General features: G+C 53.0%; 1 protein-coding gene across 1 annotated transcript in view; it reads left to right on the top strand.

Moving 5' to 3' along the window:
- The window catches only part of LOC133357346 (FERM, ARHGEF and pleckstrin domain-containing protein 1-like), a 77,273-nt gene that overhangs the window by 9,409 nt on the left and 47,101 nt on the right, over positions 1-20,763 (top strand). Inside the window, 1 exon segment of the mRNA XM_061575252.1 lies at positions 4-252. Coding sequence (XP_061431236.1) covers positions 91-252 — 162 coding nt within the window. The 5' untranslated portion in view covers positions 4-90.

Here is a 20,763-nt window from a genome sequence, read left to right as displayed (position 1 = left end):
CAGGCGAAGCAGCGGTCGGGTGGGGGCGGTGCCGGCGGCGGCGCCGGCGTGCGGCGCCGTGACCGCTTGCGGGACGCCCGGCGCGAGGCCATGGGCGACGTTCGGGACGGGGCCCCCGGGGCAGACGGCGCGGGCAGCGAGCCGGCGAGGGCGACCCCGAGCCCGCGTGCGACGACGGCGAAGCCTCGCGGCAAACTCCTGCCCCTCAAGGTGGTCTTCCTCGACGACTCCGAGAAGACGTTCGAGGTGTCGGTGAGTGATGCCGCGGTTGACCCCCTTGTGCCGCCCCCCCCCTCCGCACCTCTTCCCACCACCCCTTCTGCTGGGGCCGTCCATGATCGAGGGCCGCATCGATCGGTCCGCCAGAAACGAAGCGCGACGGGGGAGCTCCCTGGTTGTGACGCCGCCGACGCCGCGTGTTTTTCGCGAACGACGTCCCGATGTTTCGCTCCTGCTTGCTGGGAGCTTCTTCAGGAACGGCGCGGTGCTGCGAGCGGCTTTTTTGCGCGGCTCTCTCGTTTGCCATTGCGTCGTCGGCGGGGCCTGCGCCGGCTTTTGCCGCGCGCCTTGCAGAAGCGACGGTCTGTTTTGCCGCGAGTTGAACCGTCGGTTTGTTTAAAATTCTCAGCGTTGGATCGTTTTTTTGCAACTTGCGTGAAACACTGCCAGTGTGCATGTCATTTAAAAAGGAAAAGCTCTCTTTTAAGATTTCCGATGCGTGGTACATTCCAACAATAAACAGACTGCCTGGCGGGCGTCGCTACAGGTCATGCGGCGTCATTATTTACAGAGCTAATTTTGGAGATTTTTACTGGGTTGGCTGAACTTTTCTTAAAATAAACACTCGAGGAGTGGGGAAAGAGGGAGGGAGGGAGGCCGGGGATGTTGATGTCTTCTGTCGGCGTCATTGGCGACCAGGCCGAGCCCTTTCCTGGTTTCATCACAAATGTTTAAAAAGACCCCGGATTTAAGGGTTCATCGCAGTGATGGCTCAGTGCGCGGTCCTCAGTCAACCGGTCGCACTGGGCCTGACTTGAAAATTGAGCATTTGCGTTGGACTGATTCGAGACGCATGCAGCTTGCAACTCATTGCAACTGTGAGTTTCGGGTAACGTCACAGGAGATTGGAGTGGCTTGCAACTCATTGCAGCTGTGCAAACTCACAAAAATGTATAGCAAGGACGTTCGTTTGTGAAGACCGCTCCAGTCGACAGAGAAATCACCACCCATTGCGTTTCTTTTTTTTCCCCATCTTATTTTATACGAGGGGATGATCTTGTAAAACCAAACCCCCAAGTCTCTCCGTTTTTAATATCTTTCGACATTTGCTCGAGCGTGGGCCCAGCTTCAAAGCCACGAGTGACAGCCGTGGATGGTAGCCGAGTGGTTAACGTCGAGCGCATTGCATTGTGTCAACAACATTTTACGCGAATGTATTTAAAAGGAAAGATTTAAGATTACTGAGAGATTTTGTCTGCAGCTCAGCCGCTGTACGAGTTTAACTGTTCACGGGTTGTCCACTCCGTCTCTCTCCGGCGTCTCCCGTCTGTGTGCTACGGTCATTGCCCAAAACATGTGACCTGTTTTTATTTGTTTACTTTTAAGGCCTTAACGTTAGTGAGGGATTTGTTGAGTTAATTGTGCACCACTGTCAAGGCTGCAGCAGCAGCAGCGTCGCCCAAATGATTTCTTCTAAAATTCGGGTCAGACACGATCCGTACGGGTGCGTACGCGTCGTGGCGGCGAAGGGGTTTCCCGTGCCGAGCGCTATGAACCACCCGGCAACCTGGGTTCAATTCTGGGTCACAGATGAAGTCAGTGTGTGAGTGATATCAGAACCTGTCCTGGGCCTCTCATCGTATGGACAGCCTTGAACGAGTAAAGTTCCTGGTGCGCTGTGCCACACATCGTAAACATCAGCACTGCACAGAGAGAGAGGGAGAGATGGCCCAGCGCTGTGCTGTCCACACCTCCTTGTGATCCGCACTGGCCTTAATAGGCGCTCGCCAGTAGCACTTTGCCTAACGGCCTGTGAGGCTGTGCAGAAGAACATCGTTGTTGTCTTTGTGCACTTGACGGGAATTTAAGGATGTTGGCGTGAGGAGTCTGCAAGGTTTGGCGTCAGGCGCTCGTGTGTGTGTATAGAGCTAGTGTGTGTGTGGTGCGAGTGTGTGTGTATAGAGCTAGTGTGTGTGTGTGGTGTGAGTGTGTGTGTGTGGTGCGAGTGTGTGTGTGGTGCATGTGTGTGTATAGAGCTAGTGTGTGTGTGGTGTTTGTGTGTGATGTTTGTGTGTGTGTGTGGTGCGAGTGGGTGTGGTGCTTGTGTGTGAGTGTGTTGCGAGTGTGCGGTGGGTGCTAAGTGAGTGAGCGTGGTGGCGTGTATGTGGTGCTTGTGAGTGTGTGTGGTGTGTGTGATGTTTGTGTGTGAGTGTGGTGCTTGTGCTTGTGTGTGTGTGGTGCGAGTGTGTGTGTGGTGTGTGTGGTGTGGTGTGTGTGTGGTGCTTGTGTGTGAGTGTGGTGCGAGTGTGCGGTGGGTGCTAAGTGAGTGAGCGGCGGGAGTGAAGGGCGGTGACTGTCAGTCCGTGCGCGAGCCTGGCAGGCCCGGCCCGGCTTGGTGCGGAGTCGCCGTTCTTCTCCCTGCAGCTCCACTGCTGCCCGTGGTTGCGTGAAGCTCCGGCAGGGGTCTGTGCTGCCAACCCGGGTAGAGGCCGGGGGTCTGCGTCTCTCCCCCCCCGCCCGGCCTCTTGGCGAAGTCGCTGCGCGGTGCGGCCTCATGACGAGTGCCCGAGAAGGAGATTGCCGCTGCCGTACTTGGTGCGCGCTTTCGGACGTTGGCAATAATTGCGAACACGGTTTGCGTGCAGGCCAAAGAGTGTTTGAGTTTTTTTTTACTGATCTCAATTTACCTACGAGTGTGTGTGTGTGAGTGTGGTGCGAGTGTGTGTGTGCCGTTGGGAGTGGTTAGCGTATTGCACCGCGAACCCGGCGACCCGGGTTCGATTCCCGCTCACGGCCAACACCGGTGACGATGATCTGAACCGGTCCTGGGCCTCCCCTAGGTCGACTCGGCCTCAAATGAGTACCTGGTGGCGGTGTGTAAACATCGCCACTGGGGAGACAAAGGCGGCCGGGCGTGGTGCTGGCCACCCACACTCCTCGTGTGCCGTGCCGGCCTTCATAGGTGCTCGCTAACAGCACTTGCCCCTACAGTCTGTTGAGGGAATCTTTGTATTTGTCTTTGGGATTAAAGCCACGGATTGCAGCAATGGCTGGCGGCTGGCTGGTGTTTCTAGCTTAAGCGTTCACGTACGAGTTGAGAGTGTGCGTGGAGAGTAGTGGTGGAGTGTTTTTCTTCCCGCGGATAAAGTCATTGGCAAACGATACCATAACCACAACCTGTGTTACGGGAGTAGCAGTAGTCGTAGGAGTGAGGCTGGGCGGTGTGCTTGGGAGTTTTTTGGTGGACGCGTGGTTTCGCTCGCCCAGTAAACATGCAAACGTTGGGGCAGCGTTAGTGGATGTTGCGCAAACGTTGACCTCGACGTTGACACCAAACGTTGGCATCGACTTTGCATGATCACCAGGAGGTGGTCGAGTCGTGGCGCGTCGGTGTTGGTGGTCACGAGTGTTGAGCCTTCACCACCGTCCACACCGAGATGCACGTTGAGCGAATGAAGCCGCTCGAGGCTTTCAGTGACCTCGTGAACGTAGAGATGCTCGCGTGCGTCTTGACCCGCACGGAGGGAAGCTCTGAACCTCCGCCTTCTCTGGGGATGAATCTTTGTTCATCTGAGCCCCATTACCGTCGCTGCAAATGATTTTTCCCTCTGCCTAGATGGCCGCTGGACGACCGTGCCGCACTCCTGCAAACACTCCGATTGCGTAACGCGCCACGCACGCCAGTACAATTAAATTTGGTGTTTGTGAAGAATGTGACCGTTTGAACGCAATTGAATCTCCGTGTTCTCGCGAACACGCCGGGGGTGGAGGGAGAGGAGCGCGCGCCAACATTGAGGGGGCATTGAACACAACGACGAGAGAGATTTTTCAATTTTAACGCGTTTACTTTGGAGACGCGGTCGTCCATGAAACATTGCACGCCTACACAAACAAAACACAGGTTCCACGTGTAGCCTTAACAGATTATTGGGGCAAGTGCTGTTAGCGAGCACCAATGAAGGCCGGCATGGCACACGAGGGGGTGGGTGTCCAGCACCACGCCCGTCCGCCTTTGTCTCCCCATTGGCAATGTTTTTACGCACCACGCCAGGTACTCATTTGAGGCTGAGTCGACCTAGGATAGACCCAGTACCGGTTCAGATAATTGTCACTGGTGTTTGCTGTGAGCGGTAATTGAACACGGGTTGCCGAGTTTGTAGCGCAGGGCGTTAACCGCTACACTACCGCTCCCCACAAACAACACACACCACACGCTGTCACACAGCACAAGCAGAAACACAACGACAATAACACCCACACCATTCGTCACCAAGTGTTGGTTATGTCACCATCCCACTTGTGCCAGGTTGGACCCACTTTCAGGCCAAGTGCTGAGGGCTCGCTGGAACAAGGTCACTGGACCCGAGCAACAGTTATTGGATAACTGAGATGACTGGTGGATGATTCATGAACACACACACACACACTTACATATACAGTACACTCGGTAAGTAAAGACAAAGTAAGTGAGTGCCTATTCAGGCCAATAGAGCTGACCTAACGGATAACCAACACATCCATCAAAAACACGGTGTGGTCTTAAAAAAGAAAATAAATCGAGAGGTCAGGGAGATGGAGTGGATAAGATTTGGAGACCATGGGGCCTGATGAGAATTAAATGGAAATGCTTTTTTTCTGATGAAGTTTTTTTTTAATTGGCATACAAATAGTTACCCAATAGTAGCTGTTGAATACCAGACGGACACCAGAAAAAATCCACGAATCAAAAAGTACGACCACTAAATAAACTGATAAAAAAAAGTTTAATTAGAAAAATATTGCTGGTGCATTGCATTGTGGGAAGGCGTGCTCTCGTGAGCACAAGGCACAAATCCGCTCGGCAGTGCAAAACAAAAGAGGCAAGATTCCAAACAAATAATTCGAGAACATTACTTTGGATGTATACTCGGGTGACGGGCGGGGCAGGTCAGGCATCAGTCACTACCAACTGCTTAGAATTAAGTTCCAGGTGACGGGGATCATAGCCCAGCGCAAACACTACCTCATCAACAGCTCCGTACAAACACTCGCGTACAAAAATAAACGCTCGCTCGCACGCACGCACTCTCGCGCACTGTGGTGCACTTTGTCACGGCGGCAGTGCGTAAGCTAACCCCGTGGCTGGACTTCCGCAAGCATCGCGATGGTTTCGACACACGAGCAGGAATGTGGGGCCAGCAGTTAGAACGCCCCACACCCGGTGGGGCATTTGGCGTCAGGGTTATGAGGTGGGTGGGGCAGGAGGGTGGCAAGGGGGGCGTGCGGTGGCCAGTGGTTATGTTAGCTAGCCCATTGGGCATCCTGATTTATCTGAATGTATCTTTATCGTTGTGGGGAGGGGGGGGGGGACTATTGCAATTTGTAAAAGCATTGGCGCTGTGATTTTAATTATCTCCGTACGTTTGTTAGGATTAGCGCTGATGTTTAATGCACTTTTATTATTCATGCATCTGCTGTGGTGGCAGGGGGTGGGGGGTGGGTGACTGGTGACCCTTGATCTACTTGGGGCCCTGAGCTTGTGCTTAGTTTGCTTCTGCCGAGAGCCGCCAATGGGGGAAGAGCAGGGGGTTGGAGGGGAAGGGGGGGCGGGTGGAGGCTTCGGAAGCTTGTGTTGCCTCCGAAACGTCGTGATTTTTATTTTATTTTTATTTTACTTTTATTTTACTTTTATTAATTTAAAAATTTTACCTACGTGACTTTACCGAAAAAACCTAAGATTAGGAAAATGGGAAATTAAATATCTCTTTTGGAAAAAATGATACGAGCCTCGACATAACGATATTTTACAAAGGTTTACCGCACGGCGCGCCACAGCACTGCCACGTATCGCGGCCGGCCGGCCCGTAACGCACGCCACCGCTGGCACCCGACTCGCTGCGGGGGGTTTCCCACATCACCTGAGACAAAGGTCGCCCGCTGTCTCGAGTCTTGACCACGTGGGCGATTGCCTCCTCCCCGGCAGGGGCGCCTCTCACCTGATAACAGGATCCTCAGGGCGGTCACATCCCTCTCGCCCGTCGTGGTGGCGTGGCGGTCCCCGTCGACAGATCCCAAGCGGCACCCAAAGTAACTCCCTGACGTTATCCCCGTCGGCTTGGCCCAGCGGCAAGGTGCCGGGGGAAATGTGATGGTACGGTCGCCGCCACTCTCTGGGATACTCATTCTGAACCGTGAAAAGGATGTGGGGTAGTCGAATTGAGCGCTTCCGGAATAACCTATCCACAGACACACGCGGACAATAGGATGGATTTTGCTAACATTCTCGGATGACTCCTTTCGTCCATGAACAAAAAAACGCAGATAGCACGAAGAATACGTCTGCGGATAATTGCAAAACTTGTCAATAACAACACCAGGTGGCCTTGAATTTTTTTTTTACGTAAAATAGGTGACGTTTTGGGCAATGACCCTTTTTCATGACGTTACTTTCAGGCATGGCCCATACATATTTTCTGAAAAGTCATTGAGGAGGGCGACTGTTCCCAAACTTCGCCGATTACATCTTTTTACTTTGAAGGCCACGCACCGTTATTGACGACGTTTTGAGTTGTTGTTGATCGTGCCAACGCAGCAACGTCACCAAAGAGTGGTACAGATAGATACCCTGGGTTGTTTGTGGATCGATTGCTGCCGCGGTTAACCCTTTCCCGTTCTGAGACGTCTGCATGTTGCAGAATGGGTGGGTGGTGCCCTGTTTCACCGCTGAACCTCGGAACGCGCGAGCGGTTCGGCGTTTATTTTATTTTGAGAGGCGTAGCAGCAGCGCCGTCGTTTTTAAAGACATCGTACTCGCCGCAGAGAACCGTAGCAACACGACCGCGCCAAACTGTGCCACACCCCTTCCAGCATAGCTTTGTGGAAACCTCGGTACCAATACGGTTGATAGCATTTTTTCTTCCGGTCAATAGGAGTTGCCGCCGCTTGAAGTGTGGCCACGGATGACAGGAGTTGAGGTGTGTCTTTGAGCTCCGACCGACTGTTGATGTCGCTCATGTGAGATGCACTTACATCACTCCGCACCGACCCTCTGGGCTATCACGTTGTCATCCCGACCGACTGTTGGCTCGAATCGCCTGAGTTCACACGCAGGTCACCGCGCTGGAGTGGAGCAATGCAACGGAATTTTGTTACCTGGCTTGATAATGATAATGGGTCACATGTGCGCGTGCGCGTGTGCGTTGGATGGGGAGCGGTGGCGCAGCGGTTAGCGGCACTGCGCTTCTGACCCGGCGAGTCGAGTTAGATTTCCCACTTCACGTCCTGAGCCTCTCCCAGGCACTGAAATGAGTACCTGATGCGGTGGGTAAACATCACCACTGGGGAGACAAAGGCAGCCGCGCGTGGTATTGGTCATCCACTCCCCCCTACGTGTGCCGTGCCGGCCTTCACAGGTGCTCGCTAACAGCGCTCGCCCAAATCTGAATGAAGGTTTCGAGTTCAATTCCTGGTTGGGGGTTGACTCAGCCCATCATCCCTCCGAGGTGGATCCAGTTGGCACCGCTTTGTGGCGAAGGCCGTAGCGGTTGTCCCGCGGGGAGGCCCGACCTCCGCCACGTGAACGTGGAATTTCCACCGCCGCCTCCGGGCTGTCATCAGGAGCCGAGCACCGTCTCAACGCTCCTTTGAGCAGGAAACCATCATGTCGATACTTGTACGTTACAGTCAAAACAAATAATGAATTCTCGATTTGGCTCCAGATTTCGAGGGAGCGGGAGAGAGAGCGTGAGAGAGTGAGCCGGAGAGAATGAGCCAAAGAGAGCCCTCGTCGGTACAGTGGATTGTGACGCTGTGCGGATTGTGAGCCCCACCAGTGAATGCTGATTGCTGGGGGTGGGGATGGCGGCGAGCCGGGGAGATGAGGGGGATGGGCGGTCACGCTGCCTCCCAGTGCCCCCCCACTCCGCGCCCCCGTCCTTAAGAGACTCCGAGCTCGTGGAGGCTGCTTATGCTGCCAGAGAGGGTGAAGCCTAATGGAGCTGGGTAGATCTTGCCGACTGTCCTGGTTTTCCCGAAAGTAATTGGAAGTGGTGGCCATCCCCTGTCAACACCCCCCCCCCCCGCCCGAGCCGGTGCTGGAAATTCCACATCCCTATGGTGGGGTGTGAGTCTATCCACAGGTCAACCGACTGTTGACTTCCCCCCACAGATCGGTATTGAGTTTGTCCGGAGGGTGGCATGATGAGCCGAGTCAACCACCTCCCGGATCTGGATGTGAACTCTGTGAACCTTCAGATTGAGAGCCGCTCGCTCGAGCCGCCCGGCCGGACGTCCTCCGTCCGATCGATGCGGCTGCTGTCGCGCGAAATCTTCGTGGGGCATTAATGAGTCCCCGCTCTTTTTTGTTTGTTAATTGGTTTGGTAATAATATGAACGACGGCACACCGCTCGACGACAAACGCATCCGCCGCGTGTGGTTCTTCCCCGTCACGCCGGAATCGTGAAACATTCCTCTTCTCCCCGCGGTATGTCGTGGTTTCTTTGACCCTCAGAGGTGGCACCCCCCCCCCTCACCCCCCCCCCCCCCCCCACCACCTCGCTGTGGCCTTCGCTGGGTTTGTGGCGAAGTGGGGAGATTTGTTGATCCCTTTGCTCGCTCGCCGTACCCCGCTGTGCACTCCTTCACTACTTTCCTTCCTTCTTTCTCTCCTCCTCTCTCTCCTCCTCTCTCTTCTCTCCCTCTCTAGCTCTCTCCTCCTCTCCCTCCTCTGCTTCTCCTCTCGTGCTGCACTCCAACAGCAAGGCGCTTCTCTTGCTCCGCTCGTCGGCACTAGACGCGGTCACCCATCGCCCCGTCCTGCTTCTGCTCGTCTGCGTTTTTGCTTCGTTGAAAACATGAATAAGAAGGGAAGGGAGCGAGAGCTAATCGACGTATTAGAAGCAAAATTAGAAACAAACATTGCCAATGAGAGGTCAAAGGTCGTCACAGGCAAAAAATCAAACAAGACGGGTAATGTGGAATTGCATTTGCCTTACTTTCGTGTGTGTGTGTTTAGTTTGTTGTCCTTCCCCCGCACCTCCGATTAGCACGGTTGGCTACGTACGGTGCGAAAGAAGTTCGACATGCATACGTTTATCTCATTGCGCCAAGCGGAATAGACACGTCCCGCTGTTCCTGTGCGGCGTCGTTATGGGGTGCAGTTGAATTTTTAGACTCTATACAAAATCCACGTTATGTTGTGAATTTTTAGACGCTGCACAAAATCCACATTGTGTTGTGAATTTTTAGACGCTGCACAAAATCCACGTTGTGAATTTTTAGACGCTATACAAAATCCACATTGTGTTATTAATTTTTAGACACTACACAAAATCCACATTATGTTGTGAATTTTTTGACGCTATACAAAATCCACATTGTGTTGTGAATTTTTAGACGCGATACAAAATCCACATTGTGTTGTGAATTTTTTGACGCTATACAAAATCCACATTGTGTTGTGAATCCCAAGGCAGAGCCCTCCTGAAAAGAGAGACCTTGAGACTCGATGGTTTTTTCCTAGGTACATAAAGGACGTTATTGTTGCAGAGTCGCTCGTGTAGCCCTGACAGTCTGTATGGAGCGCACATCTTTGTTGATTCGTATACGGCTCAGCCGGCTAGTGCAGCCTTGAGCTCGCCAATTTGTCGATTCACTGCTGGATGAGCGCCTCGCCCTACGCCGTGCGCGTCAGTGGCGACGTTCACTACACTCCGCACCGGGTACTCATTTGAGGCTGAGTCGACCTAGGGGAGGCCCCGGGACCGGTTCAGATGCATCGTCACCGGCGTTGGTGGCCGTGAGCGGAAATTCGAACTCGGGTCGCCGGGTTGGTGGCGCAGGGCGATAACCGCCGCACCGCCGACTGGCGGGCCGCTGCGATTGTTATTCGAGATTCGTGCGGCGCCACCGATCTCCGTAACCACGCTCGCTGTCGCCCCGCGTGAGATCGCGGGGGGAGTGAACGTCGCGGCGATTTCCGCCCGTGGATCGTCCAGCTGTTCAGATCCACCCCCCTGTTTAATGTCGTCTCTGGGTGTCATTGCCAGGCCCCCGACATTCGTCCCACCACGCCTGACACACACGCGGCTCGCGCACGGACCGTGAATCGGTGCTCATTTGCGGGAAATTGCGTTCAGGCTCGCGGCCGAGTCTCGCTCGCTCGGCAGAGAACGATCCCCGAGCGGTCCGTGTTGTTGCGCCGCTCGGCTTTGTCATCTCGTCGAGGAGTCTCACAATGTTGGAAATCACTCCGCGGTGGTCCGTGGGGCATGAGGTGGAATTAAAATGTGTTCGTTCGTTCGTTCGCTTCTCAATCAGCTTGTCCTGGTGAAGCGGCAGCGTGTTGAGTAGTGGTGGTCCACACCTCCCTTTCCCTGGTGACGGACTCTAGCTCTACACTACTATACACGACTACACTATCCACAACACTATACACAGACTCTAGCACTACATTGCTATACACTACTACTGTACACTATACACTACTACACTATACACTACTACACTACTATACACTACTACACTATACACTACACTATACACTACACTATACACTACACAATACAATACACAATAGAATATACTATACACGACTATACACTACTACATTATACACTACTACACACTACTATACACTACATTACTATACACTACACTACACACTACACTATACACTACTATACACTATACACTATACTATACACTACTATACACTATACACTACACTATACACTACTATACACTATACACTACACTATACACTACTATACACTACACTATACACTACTCTATACACTACTACACTACACTATACACTACTATACACTACTACACTATACACTACACTATACACTACTATACACTACACTATACACTGCTATACACAGACTCTGGGGAATTCCCAGGCGTTCCCAGGCCAGCTGAGCGGCATCATCCCGCCCGCACGTGTCCTTGGCCGGCCCCGGGGTCTATTTTCTGCCGTGTTTTACAATTTTGTTCCAATTTTGTTCGCATTGCCGTGGCATTAGAGATGAAAAAGTTTCCCATGCGGAACTCTTGCAGAGTGGCGCTTCACACAGTGTTGGAGGACCGGCCCGCGGAAGCAGATAGCGCAGAACTGCTTCTGAGATTCCTTCTTCAAGTGACCTTTTGTAGCCACATGAAAAGCCTTGTTATGGTGATGTCCTTTGTATGGCAGTTCGAATTTTTTTCAATAGCTGGAATTTTTTGCAAAGTGAAGTGAAAAATATTCATTTAATGTGTATTTTCAACGTTCACTCTGAGACCTTTAACTCACTACACATTCTACACCGCTTTACACGGGGGCGGCTGAAATGCAAAATGGAACACCAGGATCTTCGCGGTGCCAGCTCAGCTGTGACCCCCTGAAATTTGGTAAAATAACTCCTGTGACCCATACGCTCTTTTTACTATTTTTATTTTATTTTACCAGGTAAGGCCCACTGAGCTATTCAGCTCTTTTTTCAGAAGCGACCTGGCCACACGTTTATAGCTCAACAGAGTGGCTTATCATGTGGAAATGCATAGCAGCCAAATACTCTTAAACGCGTGACGTTGATCCTAAACGTGGAGGGAAAAACCGGAGGACCGGGAGAAAAATACACACGACCACCGTGGGGGAGAACACGCAAACTCCACATAAACAAGGCGTCAGGGTCGGGATCGGACCCACGACCTCCTGTATACCAGGTGAGGTAGTTAACATCTCCTAGCCACCGTGATGATGATGAGAGAGAGAGAGACACGCAAACTCCAAATATACAGCAGCAGGTGTCAGGGTCGGGATCGAACCCACGACCTCCTGCACACCAGGCGAGGTAGTTAACATCTCGCCACCGTGGCGCCCCTAACGCTTTGGCGGGGACCTCGTCAAGGAGTTGATTGAGAAACTCGGGATTCCTCGTGGGGCTCATGTCACTCCCGTGTTGGGAGCGTAATCCGCGGTGCACTTGGAATGTTGCGCAAGGTTTGACCGTTGGCGTTGGAGCCATGAACAAGGACCACCTTCAGCGGGTGGCCATACTGGGTGGCCAATTGGGCCGTGAATCATTCACCGTTTTGTTGATGTTTATTTTTTGTTGACCAGGGTTGGTTACCCCGCCTCATCCTGCCGCACCTTTTGGGCGGTGAACGGGTCTACAGAGCGTTGGTTCATACGTCCACCGATGACCGCACAAACACCGAGACTGTTTGGTACAAAGCTGGCCGTGGGCACAGCCGCTGGGAGGCGTTGGCGTAAGCGCCACGTTCCGGTATTGCCGAGAGCCAGTCCATATTGCGATACTGCATTGGCGGCGGGGCACAAGCACGAACAACAAAAACCTAGAATCACAAGATGAAAAAGGGCCATTGCCCAAAACGTCGGGGCAGTGACAGTTTTGGGAGGCCCTCTTTCTCAACCAAATTCCTGCTTTTTTCCGTTTCACCACCAGCACCCATGCCCAATGATGCCAAACGCTCCACTGTTATCCACCCACGTCATCTCATTTATATATACGAGTGCGGTTTTCTCCGAGTGCTGCGGGCTTCATCCCACATGTAAACACTCATCACCTTACTCTACAGAAGGACCACAGAGCTTGGGTTCGGTTGGGATTCGGCAACGGCTCTCCAACCGTGGCCGCAGCCCGTCTCGCTCGTCCGTGGTTTCTTCCTCGCCATCCCCGAGTCGTTCTCTCTCCTCGAGAGCGAGCGAATGGCGTGCGGCGGTGGCGATGCGGTCGAGGTTGAAGCCGTCGCGATGATTTGGGGCCAAGTCCGCGATTGAGCCGTCTCTACAACGATCCTTCGCCGGCGCAGCGAGTCCGGGGCTCCTCCGCCAGACACCCACGGGGGCGCGCCTCCGGTGGTGTCGTCGGCGCCACCGCCACCAGCAGCGCCGTGATGCGACACCGTGACGCTTGTGCCCCCCCCCCCCTGCTCCCCCGTAAATCGATCACTTTCATCGTGAACTCTTAAAGCCGCGGCTGCCGCAACCTCGCTTTCTCCGTTATCGATTCCGTAGCGGCTCGAGCATTCGCCATTCAACCCTCGGCGAGATGAATTGCCAGGTGTTGTAAATACACAAGTTTCACGTTTTCAAGTTTCATTTATTATGAGCCATGTGGCTCTTGAGTCGGGTGCAACCGCAACGAACAGAATATGAACAGAGAACATCTTAAAGCGACGACGCGCAACAGAAACATCCTGGATAAACCGGCAAATCTTCCAGAAAAAACAACCCACCGTATTACAACGCTGTGTGCAAAAATCCCAGTGTGATGCAAGTCAAACAATAACAACCATAAGACAAGTTAGATTAAAGTTATCAGGCCAACTCCGCACTTCTGCAAGAAACATGGCTTAACCATACGTATTCGAAATCACCAAGCTATAAAAACAATGTAACAACAGTAATCATAAGAACTGTGATTCAAATTTAACAATAAGCGATATACACGTTGCGTTCTCTCCCTTTCCAGTAATAATAATCATCACAGAAGCGGCGGCGGCAGCAGCAGTGACACCTGCGGCAGTGCCGGCACGGGCGCTGCTAAGTGGTTGGTGACGTAGATAAAGGGGATTTGTTCACTCTCTAAACATAAATAAGGTTAACTGCTGTCGGCCTGGGGGCTTCCTTTGAGATTGATGCCTCCCAGTTGCATTTGTTTTTATCACACAGCGTGCTCCTTGGACGAGCGTCAACGTAACCAAGCATCGCCGGCAACGTGTGGCTTCGCAGGGCGACTCGCTATGGGCAATTTGCGAGTTCATCCCATCATCTCCTCCTGGGTTGATAAAACGAGTAACCGCTTTGTAGGAAAGTCAAGTGGTTGCCCGATATGTATAAACTCTGCCCCATCAGAGGAATGTGGAATTTCCACCACTGGACTAGGGCTGTAAACGGAAGATGAGCACCGCCTCAATGCTCGTTCGAGCGGGAAATATGCGTGAGTGAGAGAGAGTATAACCACCCGACTTTGCCATAAATAGCAACTCTGCGCTCGCTCCACAATGCCCAGGGATCGTCGGCAGGCGATATATAAATACATCCGTCGTGTTATTCCGCCGCCAGTTGTTTACGAGAGCCGTTGGAAAAGCCTCTGTTTTTTTTTATTTGGGTGAATTGCATCGCCGCGCCTGCTGTGATTAAGTCGGCCGGGCACTCGGAGCAACAGAAACTCGTGCTGCATCGATCTGTTGTCATCCAGCCGGCTGGGAGAGGAGAGTTTGAGGACCTTTTGCAAAAAAAACGCACGGGATGACTCGTGGGTGCAAATACGTCGAGTGTAAATTCTCGCGACGCATCGGTCGAATTGCGCATGCGGAGATTATTCACGTGCACTTGATGCAAATGTGTCATTTAATATGCAACGTTCAGAGTGAATGGTGCATAGGAAATGGACACTACAGACAACACAGAGAAGAGAGTACAAATAAACGAATCTTTTTTTATTTTTTAAAAACTGTTTTATTTGACCAGGTAAGGCCCACTGAGCTATATAGCTATTTTTCAGAAGTGACCTGGCCACAAATGATAGCTCAACGAAGTGGCTTATCATGCAGAAATTCATAGTCGCAGCCAACTAATCCAAATGCATGTTTCCAAGTGTGGAACGACAAACCGGATGACCCAGAGAAAAATCCATGCAAACTCAAAATATACAGCAGGCGTCAGGGTCATGATCGAAACCACGACCTCCTGTATACTGGCGAGGGAGATAACATCTCGCCACCGTGAGGCCACAAACGAGATGGTACGAACTGGACGTGAACGATACATCGATTATTCGATTCAAATTGATTCTTATGCTTGAGATGCATGCACGGATATATGCCATGTAATCAAAATAATAATTACTCATGATTTACCCTGGAAAGCAGCACTTAGTCTGCAGACTATTTTTTAAGAGGGTCCTGCTTATTTTGGGATGATTGACCAATTACCAGTCACATTTATTTTTAGCTATGGTTGGAAACTGGAGCACTTGGACACATGCAGAACAGGGGAGCGAGGACACACAAACTCCATGCAGAAAGACACCTGAGCCGGGAATTAAATCCAGGATCTTGTAGGCATCAATTATTCACGATTTATGCAAAATATAATCAAGTGATATAATACTATTACATTTAGGCCATTGGTGTGAACTGAGGCAGGACAAACCAGAAAATACCAGTACACACACGACGTTACGGACCAATACAAGAAAACAATTGATTCTTGACTTGAATCGCGATCCCAAATCACAACAGTTTGTTGAGTTTGGCGGTGACATTCTGGTCCGGCGGTAGCGCGTTAGCCACTTCTTTCGCAGGGGATTGCAGTTTGAATCCATCTGCCTGCCCTGGTGAATACTGCGCGTGCATGAACTACTGCGCTCTGGTGAATGCTGCGCCTTGGTGCACCCTGAACACCGCGTTCGTGCTGCCCTCGTGATCCCTGAATACTGCGCGTGCGTTAAACCGTAACGCAACGACGACGCGCCGCCTGCTTCGCAGCGGACGTTGAAGATGTCATGATGTCATTCACAAGCGTTAGGGCCCATCGTGTGAGCGGCATCGCGCGCCCAAATTTGTGAAATTTGAAAATGACACCACATTTAGGGTCATCCCTCCCCCCCGCTTCTCCCCCCCCTCTCTCCCCGCCCCATGCCCAAGATTTTCCTCATTAAGTCGGGTAGACCTCCCCCTCCACTCCCCACATCTGCAGAACATGACAAACCAGTGGCATCTACATCTACAGGAGATTATACGACTTTTAATGACCATTCCCCGTGTTTAATCTACACACCTTACAACGTGTTTGGAATCGACAGGAGTAAAGTTCGACTTACAAACTCGTTCATAAGTACAGTAATTCCTGCGTTCGGTGTTAAATTAGTCCTAATAATAGGAAACAGTCTTGCACAAATGAGGACAGTTCAGACAGTACAGATGAAACGGTGCAACGCGAGACACTTCAAACAAGACGAGAAAATAATTAATTGTTGAGTCGAATTGTGATCCCCCAGACTGTGACAATTGATTGAATCCTAGCCAGGGATCGCGGGGTGTGGATCGATACCCGTTTTATCATCACCGCAGTCTGTGGCAGTTAGCGGGGCTCCCATTCCACTCTCACGTCCCAGCAAGTGCCGTTGATGGAAGTGGCAGGTCGTGGAAAAATAAAGACAAAGGATAAAAATGTCACGTCTTTAAACAAAACTAATCCTGCTCACAGACAGAGCGGAAACGCGCATCTTCTTCAAATGTATATTTGTGTATGTTTGTCAAGTAAGCTTCAGATAGGATCCAGTGAAACCTCGTTTTCAGCGTAAAGAAGCTGACGCACGCTTTTTGTGTTTAGTTTTGTAGTTCTTACCGCCGCATTAGAACGGTTGGCTACGTACGGTGCGAAAAAAGTTCAACGTGCGTACGTTTGGGATTCCGTGGCATCGCACGCGGGCAGTCGCCGTGACGACGGAGGCAGCGCTGGGTTGCCCGGCGACGTCTTCGAGAGCACCGCTCGGCATTGAGTGCAGTCTGTACCGCAGGTCGCCGCGTGCGGTGGGGTAAAGCGTGGCTACTTCCCACCCCTTCGATTGGCCAGCGTGGAAGAGGAGGCCAAAGTCACCCCTGGGAGAGGTTCTGTAGAACGCCTTCCTCTGGAGGCCCCTTCTGGCAGCAGTCGCATGAGCAATCAATCGCAGGGCCTGCACCTTTGCTTGTATATATGTGTATTTTCATTACCTAAATTGAATTATCTCCCCGACTCCTTGACGCTCGTGGCGCGACACCGCTGCGCCGGGGCACGTTGAGTTGAAGCGCCGTCTGATTTAGTTGAGCCTCGTCGCGTTGGCAGTGCCGCGGCCGCTCCCCAGGGGCATCGACCATCGACCCGCGCTCGCTCCGTGGCCAGGGAGGGGGGGAGGCCGTCGCGTGGCCTCGTTTGGCTGTCACGCCTCGGAAGGGGGGTGGAGGACGTGGGGACGTGGGGGTGGACATTCGCACCGTTGTGTTTCTGGGCAGCCGGCCGATTTAATTTATCCGCGTGGGCCAGGCGGGCGCTCCTGTCGCTCGATCCCCCGCTATGCAGGGAGGAGGAGGAGGTGGTTGGTGGTGGGGTGATCGTGAGCGAGGCCCTGAGGGTGATCCCCCCTCACCGCCCCCCCCCCACCGACGGGCGGTCAATTTGAGCTTCAAGATTGCAGCGTGCAGACGATGAGACTCGAAGTCTCCGCAGGCTCGCTGGGTTCAAACCCCAGGGGTCAAGTGTTCCCATGTGCGGCGCGCGTTCAATGCTCGCCGTGCCGGCACCGACAGCTGCGTGGGGAAGACCCGCTCCTTGTTGGCTCCTCGAATCTGCGGCAATTGGTGTGGGGGGGGAGGTGCGGTGAGCGGTGGGGATGGGAGGCGTCGTACAGAGAGAAACTTCTCTACCGATCACGCAGAGGGGGAAGGGGGGGTGGTGTTGATGATGCCCAGTGCAGCGCAAATCGAGCAACGGACAGAGGAGGCCCGAAAACACCAGCGTCCACACGGCGCACCGGCTCGGTACGCCCGTCGGTTGGAGCGGACCGCGTGGTCGTTAAAATAACGTGGGCCGACCAGTGCCGGATGAAGCTAGTGCGGGGCCTGTAGCACATGTTATGAAGGGGCCCTAGATAAAAAAAACCCGCATAAATTAAAACACAGATGTTTAACTTGCATGGTAAAGTAATTGTATTTTTTCATTGGCTATACAGCCAGATAATACGACAAATCGCTCACCTTAAACACCCAGTCGTTCGTAAAAGTTGAAGGCGGTATAGTACTATAGTAATAGAGCAAGTGCAGAATCACTGAACCGGAATTGATAGCTTGAAAGCATTTAGCGCGGGGCCCTTTAAAGTGCGGGGCCCGTAGCATTTGTAGCTACTTGTGCTACTGGGATAATCCGGCACTGAGGCCGACTCGTATTTGACCGGGGTGGCGGGAGGGAAGGCTGACCGCATCCCCCGGTGCTGGGGATGTTTGTGGCAGCGCTTGGGTTTTGAGGTTCCGAGTTTCTGGCGTCAGCGGCCGGATGGCAGCAGCGCGTTCGTGGCTTTGGTTTTCGCGGCTTTGTCGTTGCGGGAAGGTTTGCGGTCCCAGGCCAGCGGCAGGCCTCGGCGAATACCGCGGCGTGTGCGCGTCGAACGTACAATACGGCGCGTCTCAATTCACAGTGGGACGTTAAAAGATCCCGTGACGTTGTTTTAAAGAGTCGACCATTGTGTGCCAATGTTACGGTTCACATTTTTTTTATTCACAAATTACGCGGTTGGTAAAGCCACGTGGAACTACCGCAGACCGTGCTCGGTCTGCGGTGCACTGCGAGCGCCTTCGTGACGCCCACGCGCAATCAGAATGGCACAAATTCCAAATGTGTATTCATCATTCTTGATTTGAAGCTTTCGTGACTGCAGGAATCCATACTCGTTGGTTCTTTCGGTAAGGTCACGTAGGTAGAAAAATAAAATAAAATAAATCCCTGACGTTTCGATAGCAACACAAGCCATCGTCTTCTGAAGACGATGGCATGTGTTGCTATCGAAAGAGCCAAAGAGTATGTATTCATCATTGTTGATTTCAAGCCCTGGCAGCTTGCAAAGGGCTCCGGAAGCGTTCAGCCCCCTCCATTTAGCCCTGCAGACATGCCTGGGCAAGTGCTGCTGATCGCGATCACCTTTTCGAGGCTGGCGTGGTGCGTGACTTGGGCGTGGAGTTGTGTGGCAGGGTCCCCGCAAGAAGAGACATCCAACCGAAACCCAGTAACCTTGAAAGCGACACGGGGGATTCATTGAAACTGGCAGTCCTACTTGCTGTACTGCGTTCCACCGGCCACACCTCGGCCCTGCAGCTCGGCGACTGGCGCACACACACACACGTGATCGTATCTGCGAGATGTATGCGTGCACGTTGAACTTCTTTCGCACCGTACGTAGCCAACCGCACTAATCGCAGGTGCGGGGGAAGGAGAGCGGACTAAACGCAGCAAATCGTTCTCAAGGAATGAGTTTTAAATCTCGATTATTTAGAAGTGCATTGCTCCAGTGGCTTCCGAAGAGCGTTCCATATGGCCGCAGAACCGCATCTGAGATCTACCAACCCAGCGCTGCAACATTCTTGGTGACGGTCCCAAGGTGGTGATGAGACCCACACGTGTCACACTCGTGCCTGACTAAAACAACGCACAACACATTGTACATCACGCAACGACACCATCCGCAGTTCCCGAAGAAGTGCATGGGCGGTCCTCCTGGTCTTCGGGCAGACCATCGTCGAACTTGACGCCGCTCTGCCCCGAGGTGCCGCCCGCCCGCCGCACGCGGCCCGATGATTGAGCCGTCACGAGCGAAGTCCCCCTGCTGCGTCGGGTCGCTTCTCGCGTTGGTCGCTGCAGTGGCTCCCGAGTGGCTGCCCATCGCCACGGTCGCTCGCACGGTCACACTCACACACACACGGTCACTCACACACACACGGTTACTCGCTTGGTCACACTCACACATACACGGTCACTCACACACACACACACGGTCACTCACACACACTCACTCACACACATGGTCACTCACACTCACATGGTCACTCACACGCTCACACACGCGCACACACTCACACAGAACTCACACACGCACACTCACACGCTCACACACGCACACTCACACGCTCACACACATATACTCACACACGCTCACACACTCACACACACGGTCACACACACACACTGTCACTCACGCGCACAGTCACACGCACACACGGTCGCTCACACGTGGCGGCTATTCCCGGTTTATTTATTTATCTCACCCCGCTGCGCCACGCATCTGCTTCGAGTTACGGGAACTTTCGACTGCGTCCCCTCACCCACGAATCCACCAGCCTCTTCCATACGCGCCCCCTGTCCGCCCCCCCCCCTCAGGCTCACTTCACCTCCTCGCCTACCATCATTTGTCCTCTCCCCCCCCATCTTCGCCCCTCGTCTGACCAAAGCATCCCAAAATCATCGGCCCTCCCTCCCCATCTACCAATCGCACGCCACGGCTCAGCTGATCGGCCACGGGTCATTAGGTCAAACTCCCAAAAGGTTCAGCAAGGTCGTCACGCAAACTCACTCGTGTGTGTGTTATCAAGAGACCGTAAGAATCCATTTACTGTTAAGGGCACCCATGCGTGCGTTCTGAGTTCATAGGCATGTGTTTTTAGATGTGGCTTGCGCGTGTTGGCTTGAATCCACGTGTCACTCTTTGGATGGGTGATGGAGATGGGTGAGTGATTGAGTGAGTTGGGTGGGCGATTGGATACGTGAGTGAGGAAGCGGGTGAGCTGATCGGTGGGTGAGTGTGTAGGCGAGTGCGCGGGTGAGTGGATTGATACGTGAGTGGTTGAGCGAGTGGGTGGGTGGATGAGTGAGTGAGCGGGTGGGTGGATGAGTGAGCGGGTGGGTGGATGAGTGAGTGGGTGGGTGGATGAGTGAGTGAGCGGGTGGGTGGATGAGTGAGCGGGTGGGTGGATGAGTGAGCGGGTGGGTGGATGAGTGAGCGGGTGGGTGGATGAGTGAGCGG

The sequence above is a fragment of the Lethenteron reissneri genome, chromosome 57 (assembly GCF_015708825.2).
Source record: "Lethenteron reissneri isolate LAM-NWPU_2019-01 chromosome 57, ASM1570882v1, whole genome shotgun sequence".
NCBI classification, from domain to species: Eukaryota; Metazoa; Chordata; class Hyperoartia; order Petromyzontiformes; family Petromyzontidae; genus Lethenteron; species Lethenteron reissneri.
The sequence above is the reverse complement of the archived record's forward strand: the minus strand, read 5'-3'. Positions and strand labels throughout refer to the sequence as shown.